Here is a 14,513-nt window from a genome sequence, read left to right on the forward strand (position 1 = left end):
GCAGCACTGATGAAGGCATGGGAAGATGTTCTGTGTTGAGGTTGTGTTTAACGGTCGATGCTCTTTTCGATCCCATGCTAATGGACAATGCATTTGGAGGGGCCACCCGTTCCTTCAGGCCAACATGTAGAGATGGATCGTGCTCGTTAACTTGATGTGAATAAACTGCTGTATTCTGAAAACGTGCTACATTTATGGCTTTATGCAATCCCGTGTTAAAAGTGTTTCCTTTTTCTTAGTTATTTAACACCAATTTGATAATTACTACTCCACCATTATATTTTATCAAATATTGGAATAAAAATTAAAAAAGCAATCAATTAAGGATAGCGTTTGCCCATGAGACCAGAGAACGGTTTTATTTCCCAATTTTAAGCATGGGTCTTTGGGCAGAAAGAAACAACCCACACCCCCTTCCCCCTTCCACTCCCAATTCATTGCCTCATACTCTCCAGCTGCAGGGAATGTGGGTCTATTCCAAGCATTATGCACAATGCATGCCCCCCATCTGTCCCCTCCCATTTCCCCCACCTCTCCCTTCTCTCCACCTTTCTCATGCACCTTCCTGTTCCAGGGGCGTTTCACACAAGCCTTGAAAGTTTAGCACTTGAGCACCCCACTGAGCACACTTGCTTTGGAGGGTCTTACAAACCCAGTGGGTGTCATGGGGTGACTGGAACGGTGTGACCTTCACGTGGATATCAAGCTGCGGCGGCTTGTCAAACCAGCTTTCCGTGGATATCAACAAATGTTTAGCCCGTACACCCAGTGTGGAATGTCACGCAACTTTACACATTGAGATAGAGCACCGACTGATGTCCGAGACTTCTTAACGATGTTTAGTGTCCTACTGGTACGTGTTCGTAAAGATGGCAGCGAAAGCGCTGCACTTCCTCTCAACGAGTAAGTACCACTACCATTTTCGTGCCATGAGAACCTGTTTATACGAGTAAACAATGACACTTTAAATGGACCTCCTGATACGGATCCTTACAACTGCAAATGATGTGTAAGAAGCATTGTAGATGTATAATGACAGACCGTCTCCAACAAGGAATGGCAGTTGTTGCGTGGCCAGTTGTTGGAGCTTTTCCTGTAGTTCTTAGCAATCTGTTCAGAGAAAGTGATTGTATGGAACCTGTGGTATGTAACCAGTCGAAAATAGCCGCCAAGACTAAATCAGGATGAACAATTGGTCGGTTTTTGACGAGAGGATGATCTGGAAAGGAGCGCACAACCAGAGTGTAGAGAACCCAGTTGATGTCACATTTGTGTGTCTGGCTCTGGCACTTGGATCATTTATCACCTTTGCCATTGCTGGAAACATCTTGGTGATCTTGTCTGTTGCCTGCAACAGTCGCCTGCAAACAGTGACGAACTACTTCATCACAAACCTGGCCATCGCCGATTTGCTTCTCAGCATCGTCGTGCTACCCTTCTCGGCTACACTCGAAGTACTGGGGCACTGGTCCTTTGGCCGTGTATTCTGCGATGTTTGGGCTGCGGTTGATGTTCTCTGTTGTACAGCCTCCATACTCAGCCTCTGCATCATCTCAGTGGACCGTTACATTGGAGTAAGCTTCCCTCTGCGCCACCCGTCTATCATGACTGAACGAAGAGCCCTTTTTGTCCTGGTTTTAGTGTGGGCCCTTTCGGCGGTCATTTCTGTAGGACCACTGCTTGGGTGGAAGGAATCACGTCCAGAGGATGAGACTACATGCAGCATCACGGTGGAACCTGGATACACCCTCTTCTCCTCTTTGGGCTCCTTCTACATCCCCATGTTCATCATCCTTGGCATGTACTGCAAGGTAAATTAACCCATACCCTCCCACCCCCACCACATTTTCCTCCTTTGCTCAGCTATACTATGTTGTATAACCTCTTCATTCCGACGTAAAATTAGGAATAATTAGCATTTTGTTACTACGTCCCATTAAATTTGTCAGAAGAAAGAAACAAACCCTCATTTACCTTTTTTTGCATGGCTCATAATCTCCTTGAGATAATAAATGCACGACTCTTCAAATTAATAGACTAATAAAAGTCTGAAGAAGTGGAAACAAAAGAATGTGGATACAAGTTCTCAAGCAAAGCATTCCAATCCATCCCAAGTACACGTTCACCTAAATGTGGTGAATTCGGCATCGACTTGCTTTAGTGCTTTTTGCATGTCGATCATGGCAAAGGCAGAACCCCTGGTGAGGAGCAACATCCTCCAATGTAAAGTTGAATGTCAAAACGATGGGCTTTCCTCACCTCCCCGTCTTAACGTGTCAAGCACCACTCCCCCAAGCAAGGACAACACGGTCATTGACCCACTAAATGACAACACAAAACACCATCCTTCAGTTTCTCAAAACATGTCACATCATCATTTTCTTTTTCACATTTAATTGACTTGATGATGTAGCTTTGAAATAAATCATCGTGGGCCCTTTTGTTTTATTTTCACCTCTTCCGCAGCTCGTCATTTGGAAATTTGACTTTTATCGCGTCGTCTACGCAGTCCATCCTTGCATTCGTTCATCGGACCAAAGTGGTTGTGACGAGAGATTGAATACAAATGAAGGTCCTTTGGTCTGAAGGTCTTCATATTTGTAAATCTCAGTATTGTTACCATGAGTTCATTGTTTTGAAGACATTTCATGACGACTGACCTGGACTCAAAAAATGATGCACAAAGGAAGATATCACAAGTCTTTGGGTGGCCTCTTTGGTGTTCCCGTCCGGGCATCAAACTCTAATCTGATGCAATGCGTTAATGTGTCCAATTTAGTCTCAATATCCTCATGCAACATAAGTAGATGTTGTGAATGAAGAACAATAACTCAGAAATAAATTTCAGGCTCTGTAATGGTTACAATGTAATGGTTCCGATGGCCGGTCGGTGGTTCAAACCCCTGTTGAGTTATACCAAAAGACCTATAATAAAAAATGGTATGCGCTGCTTCCTTGGTTGACACTCAGGATATAAAACGATAGAACACGGACAAACAACACTCACAAGACAATCACAAACCACCCCAAATAAAAAAACCGACCCGTTTCTTGCCAAAAGGTGACCACGTGTGACTTCTTTAAGGTCACACTGAGGTGAACAGAGCTGCTATCCACCAGGAGCGACTCCTTGAGGAATATCTGCCTACGAGAGATTCCGATGAGAATCGTTCTACAGAGTAACCATGAAAAAAATATGCGTTTGCCTCATAACGTCACCAAATGACGTCATAATGTCTCAAGCTTGACATATCCAGAAAGCACTCATCGAGTTGTTCAATTTGAGGTATTACACGATATGGTACCAAAGATTTCAAAATTTGACCTTGGGGTCAAAATCTTTCGACCTCCAGTGCTAACCATGAAGGTCAAGGCCGATCGCCACCAAAAATTAATCAGCTGAGCGCCAGACCATGAACTATATACCCATGAAGTTTGAAGACGATCCGATCAAAATTACTCAAAAAATAAGGGTTTCGTCGACTCCCCTGATTTGCGACAAAGTGACCTTGACCTTTGACCTTGAAAAATGTATGCGCTGAAAGGGACCTCTATAGGCCTCTGATATGCGAAGTTACAAAAATTTCCAATGATAACTGTGCTCTGCAGAGTGATTGATACGTGATTACAGACAAACAAAAAATAAAAAAAACATACAAGCTGACTAACATATCTTGCAAAAACTTCGTTTTGGCAAGATAATAACCCTTGCAAAGAAACCGCTTCGGCAGCACCGAATCTTTCTAAATCGAGTATGGTGCAGTTTTTTGAAATGATCTCTTGGTAAAGTTTACCAGCTTACCCCCATTGCCACCTTTTCTAGTCTCTAACTGCCTTGCCAAAGCCTCAATGTGGTGGGTATCTCACGGGAGATTGGATCCATAAAAATAATAACATAGAACACTTTCCAACGATACTACAACGTCGTGGTGAGGAATGTGGACCCTCAGGAACATGTGTGGTTCGAGAAGAGATTAGAGGGAGACTTTGTGTAAGCAATCGCAGAAGCTTGCGATTATTTGAGCGGTCTTCAAGTAATAAACGCCAATTTCAGTTCAATCCCATTTGTGTGCGCAAGTTGTCAGACTCATTGCCAATTTGGCAACTTCAAGGAAAGTCAGTGAAACAGAGACTTTCAAGAGTAAATAATCAAAGAAGCCTAACAGCTTGGATTGATTTCCCATGGAGTTGAACGAAGCAAAAACTCCCACAACATACGATGCTTGCTGGGAATACTGCATCCTAAAGCATACCATACTTCAGGCGAGAAGATAAGTTGGATGTGCCTGAAATACAAAGGCTGCTAAAAAAAAAATAATGAATTGGCTTTTGGGGCTGGTACCATGGGAAAATTACAAACTTCCTCCATGTGTCACATTTAAGGTTGATTTTACTTTACCTCGTGCTGGCAGGATGGCCTCGAGGTATGCACACACCTCCAAGCTGTCCAGCATGGGTTGGAATCTTGACTCAGCTATACGCTGTCATCCTGGTGTTTCACAGGTAAGGTGATTCATCAATGTGCCTGTCGTTCCTCGGATGGACATTAAACTTGGCGTCCCATATGCCGGCATTAGTTGGTGGACGTTAAAGATCACAGAGTGTCCTTCACGAAGAGTACGCGAGCTATCGCCGGCACCATGAATGAATTCCAAATGTATTCCCAAGTCCTGCTGGGAAGACAATGACAAACCACTCAGTGTAGCGCTTGCCAAGAAACTGCTTCGGCAGCACCGATGCTCAGTAACAGGCCATGGTGAATCAGAATACTTCATGTTATGAAGATACTTCAAGGTCAATGATTGCTGTTGCAATAGCATGGAGTTCTATGAACCTGTTATGGAAAATTACTTGTTGATAAAATCAGACAAATTCCAAAAGGACAATGAATTCAAACCAATGCCCCAAGGGTGTGGGGTAAACACATCCACTTAGCTATGTTTGCATTTCATTGCAAGGTCTATTCTTTGTGATGTTACCCTTATGTACTGCATCCGTCAGGCACATGTCAAAGAAGGCTTCAAAACTAATTACGATATCAGATTGCTATCAAATAAAGTGCTGTATGCTGCTATTATCCTTTCTGATCATACGTACAATTCTTGTTCTCCCCTCGACACCTCCAACCGTTTAACCTACCTTATAGTGGAGCAACTTAGCATAACAATTGTGCATTTTGTGAGGAAAGCACCAAATTTGGCCCACTAGTAGCCTAACATATTATGAACAGATTTGGATATTGGGCCATCTCAAAATTTTTGATGGCAGTGGAAAATGGCTGCCACAGCCATCAGCGGCTGAATTTGAGATGGCCCAATATCCAAATCTGTTCATAATATGATAGGCTACTAGTGTGCCAAATTTGGTGCTTTCCTCACAAAATGCACAATTGTTATGCTATATTTAGCTAAGTTGCCCCACTCTTACAAATATGTCTCCTATTCGTTTCCATTAGGTGACTTCACAGAAACATTTGGAGTGCATTGGTGCCAAAATATCAATGTATTCCCATCAGGTCAAATTCTCCATGATTGTTTTGCCATACCCTATCAAAGTATCACCTTATAGGAAGATATGTTTCCAAAAAAATAAGCGAAATATACACCACCTTTACTTTTTGAAATATGTAGCGAACCTTACCATTTGATTATGATCAAGCCATCAATTTAGTTGTCTCATTTAACTTCACAGTTGAGCTGCAGGAGGTTAAAGAGATAGCTTGGATAGTTTAAAGTGATGGACCCTTCTTAATTTGACATTATCATTCCTGAGCATTGATCTTCAACAGAAAGCTCACTCCGATAATAAACCTGTGCAGCCTAATGGGTGTGTTCACCCAACACACCAGGGAGGCAAAAGTATGAATTCAACGTCCTGCACAAAGTTATCTAATTTCATCTTATTTTCCATAAAATTTTCACCAATCATGGAGTTTCACACTTTTGCTACAGCAGTCACCACAATTGGTGGCATAATGGTTAAAGTGTCCGCTTCGAGTCTGGGAAGTCAGCATTTCAAACTTCAGCTGAGTCATAACAAAGACTTTAAAATGGTACCACACTGCTACCTTGCCTTACACTCAGGATTTATAAACTAGGATAGAGCATGAACAAATAACCGTGGATTGGCACCCATAGTGCAGGCTTAATGGGCCGAATGACCTCCTGGGTTAAAGTTCCTTGTTAAATGATCATCTGGAACCATCACTTTGTTTCTTTGAATAATGGTTGTGCTTCAAATGACACAATACATCTTTCAATTTGAATGACTCTGCTGTTTGTGTTGACGTTGTAATCAATTGCGTCGTGATTTTTGTATGTGGGATGTAAGTCGATGTGTCGGTTGATGGAGTTTTCACAAGAATACCAGGTCTCGATAATCTCATGGGTCACCCTTGATGATTCTGTGCCGAGGATAGTTGTCTGATTCCAGGAGAATGTGTGTTGGTGTGTGTGTGTGAACTTTTAAAAGCATTTGGACGTTTGGCCAACTATTTGGTTTCACACTCTTCACACGGGATGCTATAGATGACGTCACTTCTGTCAAATTTGTTCACATGGTCCAAGCAATTGCACACAACATATAGCAGTCCTGAGATAGTTATTTCATCAGTGTTCATTTTAGATAACCCTTCCCTTATGTCTGGTGGGTTTATGGGACAGAAGGTGTTGCGTGGGGTTTAGTTAGGTCTTTATTCCCATCCGTTATCTATTTTATTTACTTTGTCGGCTTGTCGTACATATGACCTCTCCATCACCCAAGCATGCAGACCACACGAACAGGCAGCTCATTCGCATATGCGCGCTTTCACATTGAAACCTCATGCCATTACCCAATGGACACTTCACTTCAACCTTCTCCAGACTCGAACCACAATATTACAACATTCTTCAGGCCACCACAACACCTTCATAATCATTCCCCCACACCATAAGACCACAACCTCAGCTCGCTAACCATCGCCATTAACCATCACAACCGACACCTCATACACCACGAACCACCATAGCGTAACCAACCACGACGCGACACAACCACAGCCATCGCCCAACCACCGTCACCACCTCCCTCTGGACCGGCAGGAGACGGGGGAGTGCCCTATCATTATAGATACTCGGGTCTCGACCAGTGTGACCACTCATTTTCATAAACGCCAAGATGAGCAAATGAAAAAAGCCAAGAATTCACAAGGTTTCGGAAAAGCGATGATAATAGAAAACCTATACGCCAAGAAAACCTATAGAAAACCAAGACGCCAAGGTGAACAACGAATAGCCAAGATCTTGTGAAAAAAGCCAAGGAGTGGTCACACTGGTCTCGATGTTCTGGCATCCAGCTCATGGCACAAGTGTGCGCTAAGCTCAGTTCAATGTCGTGTGGATAAGCCTAGCATTCCACTCAATTACGGCCCTCATTGGGTGTCCGGCGCATGTTCGTGGCCAGAGAGCACCACCAAATACCCTGGCACCATTTTAACCTTGGAGCTCCATCACGTGACAGGGTTCGGGGCGAGTGAGGGCATTTCCGCTGCCAATGCCTCGCATGGGCAGGGTTTGCCATTGTAATTTTCCTCGGGTTTGATTCTGATGGCACAAATCTTAGAGCAAGTTAATATTGTATAATCATAATATTGTTATCGCTCTGCAGTGTCTGTTGTTCTTTCATAAATATTTTCATTTCTCTTGCTTCATCAGTCGACTGTTGTAGTACACTATTTTATTTTATTTTTTTATTTTTTGTATACCTTGGTCGAGGCTCGTATGAGAGCTAACACACAACTCACAGCAAGGAGGCATGAGACAAGAGGGGCGGGAGTGGAAGGGACAAAACAGTGGGAAACAGACACATTAGGTGAACTGTGGAAGGGAGAGGGATGGGGATGGGACGGGGAACATGGCGAAGAGATGGACATTTCAGGGACTTTCAGGAAGGAAAGCAGGAGAATTGAAGGAAGTGGGCTTGGGTGGATTATCGGGAGTAGAAAAGATCGAGGATTTGGATGGGGGAAGATAAGAGGTGGTGGTGAACAGCTGTTTTGAAAGCCTGGAGGGAAGAATGGGAAAGAATAGAGTGAGGAAGTTTATTCCAAAGGCGGGAAAAAAGAGGAATGAAAGAGTGAAGATGAGCAGTGATTTGTGATTTTGGTAGTTTTACCAGAAGGGGGTTGTTGGCGGACCTTGAGTGCCCTGTGGAATGTGGTGGGGACAAATCGCAGAGAGAGCAGGTGGGGCAAGGCTGGAGAGGAGTCGGTAGAAGACAGAAAGACCACCGACCAACCTGCGGTGATTGAGTGAGAGGCCCAAAGACTCAGCTTCATTGCGGGAGATGCCGATGATCTTAAATGCCCTGGTTTCGACAGCGTGAAGCCGAGAAAGGTGGGAGGCAGGAGCATCAGCCCAGAGGGGAGAGCAGTACTCCATCAGGCTATGGACAAAAGCTTTGTAAGTGGTCAGGAGCTCAAGAGGGCCGAGGAAGGACTTAGCACGATGGAGGATTCCCAGTCGGCGACTGGCTTTTGAGGCGATGTTGGAAATGTGACTTTCCCAGGAAAGGTCATGGCAGATAGTGAGACCTAGAAGCTTGAAAGAAAAGACTTCTTCCAGAGGATTGTTGAGAAAGTGGATGGGGGGGTTTTGTAAATGGTCCTTTCGAAGAGACATAGTGAGAGTGTGAGATTTGTCTGGATTGAAAGACATGTTCCACGTGTTGGACCAGTTTGTGATTTTATCCAGATCTGCAGTGAGCGAAGAAGCTGCTGCTTGCCGGTCTGAGGGATGACAGATGGTACGGCAGAGGGTGCAGTCGTCGGCAAAGAGAAATAGAGGATTTTCGAGAGAGTCGGAGAGATCATTGATGAAAACCAGAAAAAGAACAGGGCCCAGAACGCTACCTTGAGGAACTCCAGCCTGCACAGGAAGAGGGGATGAAAGAACTCCATTTAGGGCTACACATTGACTGCGACAGGAGAGGAAGTCTGCGAGCCATGAGTGGAGATGGCCTTGAATACCATGGGAAGAGAGTTTGGTGAGTAGGGCAGGGTGCCAGACTGTGTCAAAAGCACATGATATGTCCAGGGATACGGCTCGGATTTCCTGTCTGGCATTGAGGACCTCCATCCATTGATGGGAGAGCAGAAGCAGCATATCCAGGGTAGAGTGACCTGGTCTGAAACCAAATTGATGATTGGAAATCAAGCCATTGGAAAGAGGAAGGATTTCATGTCTGAAGCGATGATGGATTCCATCACCTTGCTGATGATTGGGAGAAGGCTGATTGGTCTGTAGTTACAGGGATCTGTTTTTGCACCTTTTTATGCAGGGCAGTGATGTTAGCAGATTTCCAAGCAGATGGCAGATGACCTTGGGCAAATGAGAGGGTGAATAGAACAGAGAGAGGGTGAGCAAGAGCAGAAGAGCAGGCTTTGAGGACACGTGGGCTGATGCCGTCTGGACCGGTTGCAGAATCTGACTCGAGGTTTGAAAGCAAGCTCTCCACCTTGTTAGGAGAAAAGGACACAGAGTCCAGGGACAGTTGGGTGCGACTGGGTAAAGTGGGTAGAGATAGTGATGGGTTTAGGACACAAGATTTAGCTGCTCGTATAAATGTACCCAATTCATCGTGTCTTTCCCCCATTGGTTAACTATTGTGCTAGCAGGGAAATTTATACCTCACCGATTGACTCTTGTTAGCCGGTGCATCCTTGGCTGCACCTGATACGATGAGATCCACGCAAGTACGCATCAAGGGCACGAGACACCACTCGGTGCGCCGTCCACAAGTGATTTACCACGCAATGTGATGAAACCTTGCCAAGGATTGGCAGTACCAATCGGCATTCATGGTTGCTTAACAACCCGCCAGAGCACGGAGTTATCCGTGCTCAGTGGTCTCAGAACCGGGAATTCGGAAGGAACTCGAGTGCTTCTTCTCATGGTGAACCTCGAACCCTGGATCCATTACAATATTTGAGTGTGTGTGCGTGTGCGTGTGCGTGTGCGTATGCGTGTGCGTGTGCGTGTGCGTGTGCGTGTGCGTGTGCGTGTGCGTGTGCGTGTGCGTGTGCGTGTGTGTGCATCGTTGATTGTTATCTCCTTCATTCGGGTTTCAGAAGATGGAACAGAGTTCTCCCATTTGTGGAACCTTTTCTGTTGTTGCGGTGTTTTGTTGTTACCTTTTTCCTGAATTAGTAGTGCTGCTGCAAAATTTACGGTTTATTTCTTTCAGTGGAGCTGATTTTGGTGATATATATATATATATATATATATATATATATATATATATATATATATATATATATATATATATATATATATATATATATATATATATATATATATATATATATATATATATATATATATATATATATATATATATATATATATATTTTTTTTTTTTAAAGATTTGTTTGTTCTGCTGATTAGTGTTTTTTGTGCGTTTATTATTATGTAGTCAAATCAGTCATGGTCTCTCTTCAGTTTGGTGTCTTTCTCACCTCCTCTATCTTGTTCGCCAGCTCCTCTTCCAGAGAATGTTGTTCCTCCTCATCCTCCTCCTATTCTCTACCCCCCCCCCCGTTCCCCTTCATCCTCTCTCCCTTTCGCATTCAAGATTTCATTGTTTTTCACTTTGCTGTCCTGCTTAGGTCTTTCCCTTGAGACAGGCAGCATCATCGTAGCTTTGTGCTTTGATGCAGAGCTCTGCCTCTGATTGGGGAAGGTGTGGCCGTTTATCTTAGCAGGACACACACCCTGGCTGCCTGATGTGTGTCCGCACAGACTCCACAGAGCTTTCTCTGTTGGGGGCTTGTGACCCACCATTCGGACCATTCAACGTCGTGACTGAGATGTTAAGCCTCGCTGCTTCGTTCAGGGCTGCATATCCTGCTGTTATACCAACCGTGTATGCTTCTCTTACAGCAACATCTCTCCGACTCCACATCTGTAATGTTCCCGTTCCTTACATTCTCTGAAGACCCACTCTAGGACTTTTGCGAGCACCCTCAGCTGTTTGCTTCATGAGGTATTCCTGCCATGATGGTCCCAATCGCTTTCTTGCTGCTCCGGGTGCGGCCATACAGACTGTTCAACATCCCGACCGAGATGGTAGCCTCGCCGCTTCACTTGGGTCTGCATATCCTGATGCAACAAGCGATGCTTATCTCTCGCACTTTCTTTTCCATGCAGCGATATCTATTAGAGCACTACATGTCTCCATTTTTTGAGCACACCTTGTTGTTCCAAGCCGGCGGTTTGGTGCGAGCCTCCTCTCCATGTCACTCTGCCGTGTGCTGTGCAGCCTCCCAATTCCATTATCATCTCCTTATTCACTGCTTCTGTTATCTTTGATGGGTATAAAGGTCTTGACATTTTTACTCTTTGAATTGGAGGTATGTGAATCATCACAGATGGGCCCAGGCATTGGAGTCGTCGAGAAAGACAGGGAGGGAGAAATGAGGCATCTTTGTTTCACTGCCATCTTTGTGTGTATGTGAAAGTTGCTGTTGTTGACTGCTATCTCCACACGTTGGTGGGTTTCAGGAGATGTAACGGAGACCTACTCGGTCTCAAATTGTGTGTGTGTGTGTGTGTGTGTGTTTTTAGTTGTTATATCATGTTACATCGAGCTTCAAAAGGTGTTACGGAGTCCTCCCAGGTCTCAAAATATTCCCCTCATTTCGATAAGGGTTCTTGATTCGTGGATGAAGATGTGAAGATTTCTGGTTCTCAAATTTTCATTCCGAGGGCTCTCTTCAAGGTTGGTAGTCACCAAGCCCCAGACAGCCTCGACCTGCAATATTTGGAGTAATATCCCCAGGGATGGTTTTTAAGATCTCCATAAGATTCTTGTTCATCATGTCTATTGCTCCAATATAAACACTCATACAATTTCTGTACTCTTCAATCTCAGATCATCTCACTTCATTTTTAGCTCACCTGGAACGTTGTTCCAGGGAATTTATGGGATGGTGAGTCGTTTGTCCGTCCGTCGATCTATCCATCCACAAATGCTTTGAACTTCTTCTCTGAAGCTACGCATTCGATTTTGATGAAACTTTACCAAAACGTTCATCACCGTGTATGTACCAAATTTTGTTTGTGGCATTAAAAAAAAAATTGGGTCCTACGGGGGTCTGTGGTGGTTTCCCCCCCAAAATAGGTATTTGCTTTCTTCTCAGAAACTTCACATGCAATTCTGATGATACTTGACCACCACCTTCATTACCCATGATGTACTAAAGTTTGTTCACGACATTATAAAAAATTGGGGTGTAACAGATTCTATGTGGGGGTTGTCCCCCAAAATATGTATTTGCTTTCTTCTCTGAAACCACACACACAATTTCGATGAAACTTGACCACAACCTTTATCACCCGTGATGTGCCAAAGTATTTCAACGGAATTTTAAAAAGAATCCATAGGTCTTTACTTTCTTCTCCGTGACATATTTTGTGGGTCATCCATGCCAACCAATGGTTCCCTGGTTATCTTATCCAGCCACTACCCGGTGAGCACCCAGGGGTATTGCCCCAATGTCTGAGATCTTGGTATTCGGTCATTATCTTGATTTCTGCATATTTTGGCCAAAATTGCTGGGTATTGACACCTGAATTAACAAAGCCACCTTTTCTTTTTTGTACCAAAGTCCGATATCGGGTCACAATGCTTCGTTTTCTATGTTCAAGCTCAATGGGATCATCGCTCTCTGGAGTGGACTGCTCTTTCTGGTATTGGCTGCAGTACAATCCTATGTAAATGTGGGAGGCTTTAGCTCTTCTAAAGCTCATGCCTCATAGGTGGAGCTGATGTAACTGTTTAGCCAGCAGAGCCCTTTTTGAATCCATCAGGGAGTACGGTAGTACTCGATATGTAGGGATGGGACGAGGGAAAAAATGGCCGCCCCATCAAATGTGTACAAAATGAAATGCTGTAAAGCTACTATAGAGTGAAGTCATATAAGCCTTTATGAGCCATACCTTTTATTCTCAAACGTTTTCATAACTAACAAGAATAAAACAGATGCCAGCATACATCACTAAAGTACTAAAATGAAGAGATCGCAAAATCACCAAATTTTTCAATTTAAATGTCATCCAGCCCAGCACAATAATGGCTGAAGCAATGACAACGATTCCAACGGAAGGAAGTGACATTGTCTGTTGATTATTGCACCGGTACTATTCCCCCCAAAAAATTTATCATCGCATCTAAAAATCAATACTGTACAAGCACAATACACCACAACCTGTTGAACTCAATTTACGCATGCGCAGAGTCCATTCACGCATGCATAGAGACTTTCAGTGTGCCATAATGTCTCTGTCGTGGTTTATAAGGCCATGTGGATTGGAATGTCTGACAACGTGCATAATTTATTACAGAAAAGGGCCCAGAACGGTCTGCCTTTGTTTTCATTGATCATACCAGCTGTTCAAAAGAGCATCCAAAATTGACTTTTCCATATACCGTATGCATATTATTCTTCAAGCAAATTGTGCAGTCCCTCCTCCTTTTGTAAATAGATATGATCATGTGACCCCTTTATGAGGCATATATTTATTACACATACACATAGTAGGGAGGGGTGTGGTGGAAGGAAATTTGAAATGCCAACATTGAGAAAAGGAATAGAAATGAAGAGGATATAAATGGAGGTATCTCTTTAACGTGTACGTATATGGAGGGAGTAAATTGAGGAAAATAAAAGAATGTCGGAGAAGAAAAGGAGGTGAGCTGAGTTTGGGAGAAAGGAAGGAAGATTGGGAGGATATACTGGAGGAGGATATAAGGGAAGGAGCAGAGAAACGAGAGAGGGTAAATAAAAATCCTGCCATGTTGGCATTTGAAATAAAGAGATGACTCCAAAATTGAAGGACAACAGGGGAGCATAATGTCTAAATGGAGACAGAAGTGATGGGAATATTGAACGGAATATTAAGGGAAGTAGGGAAGAGACTTGTGTGAGATATAGGCCAATGGTTGAGGGGGTGGTGGTCGGGGGTTCCCCATGAAAATGCCCCTCAAAATAATTCACCAAATGCTGACATCAGATATCCAGATCGGGGAAAATTGAGTTGAACAAGTCAGAAAAAAAAACATAAAAAAACAAAAAACATGTAGGTATGGAATCCCTCAAAAAACAACTAAGCAAAGTAGGAAGGAATGACAAGGTAGAAATGACACCACAATAAAACACCCACAATCCTTTTAGGCATTGCCATCACCACATCTTTTGACTATGGGAAAATCAAAAGCTGGTCAAACACTTGGAATACGTCTTTCAATCTTGACAAATCTCACACTCTCACTATCTCTCTCTGAAAGGTCCATCTGGCAATCCCTCCCATCTACTTTCTTAACAATCCTCTTGAGGAAGTTCAGTCATTCAAACTCCTGGGTCTCACTATCAGCCATGAGCTTTCTTGGGCAAAATCACATTTCAATGTTGGCCTCCAAAGCCAGCCACTGACTGGACATCCTCCATCATACAAAGGTCTTCCTTGGCACACCTG

The 14,513-nt window shown here is 43.7% G+C and overlaps 1 protein-coding gene across 2 annotated transcripts in view; it reads left to right on the forward strand.

Moving 5' to 3' along the window:
- The first annotated feature begins 585 nt into the window (after positions 1 to 585).
- Positions 586 to 14,513, forward strand: part of LOC147015887 (alpha-1A adrenergic receptor-like) — a 48,096-nt gene continuing 34,168 nt past the window's right edge. Inside the window, exons 1-2 of one of the 2 annotated variants that reach the window (XM_085848449.1) lie at positions 586 to 903; positions 1,358 to 1,811. In XM_085848449.1, coding sequence (XP_085704575.1) covers positions 836 to 903; positions 1,358 to 1,811 — 522 coding nt within the window. In that variant the 5' untranslated portion in view covers positions 586 to 835. Of the gene's footprint in view, positions 1,812 to 14,513 lie in introns of both variants that reach the window. The other variant, XM_085848448.1, reaches the window with a different exon arrangement.

This window comes from Eptatretus burgeri, chromosome 12 (genome assembly GCF_056783735.1).
Source record: "Eptatretus burgeri isolate ZD-2024b chromosome 12, Ebu_testis_v1, whole genome shotgun sequence".
Lineage (NCBI taxonomy): Eukaryota > Metazoa > Chordata > Myxini > Myxiniformes > Myxinidae > Eptatretus > Eptatretus burgeri.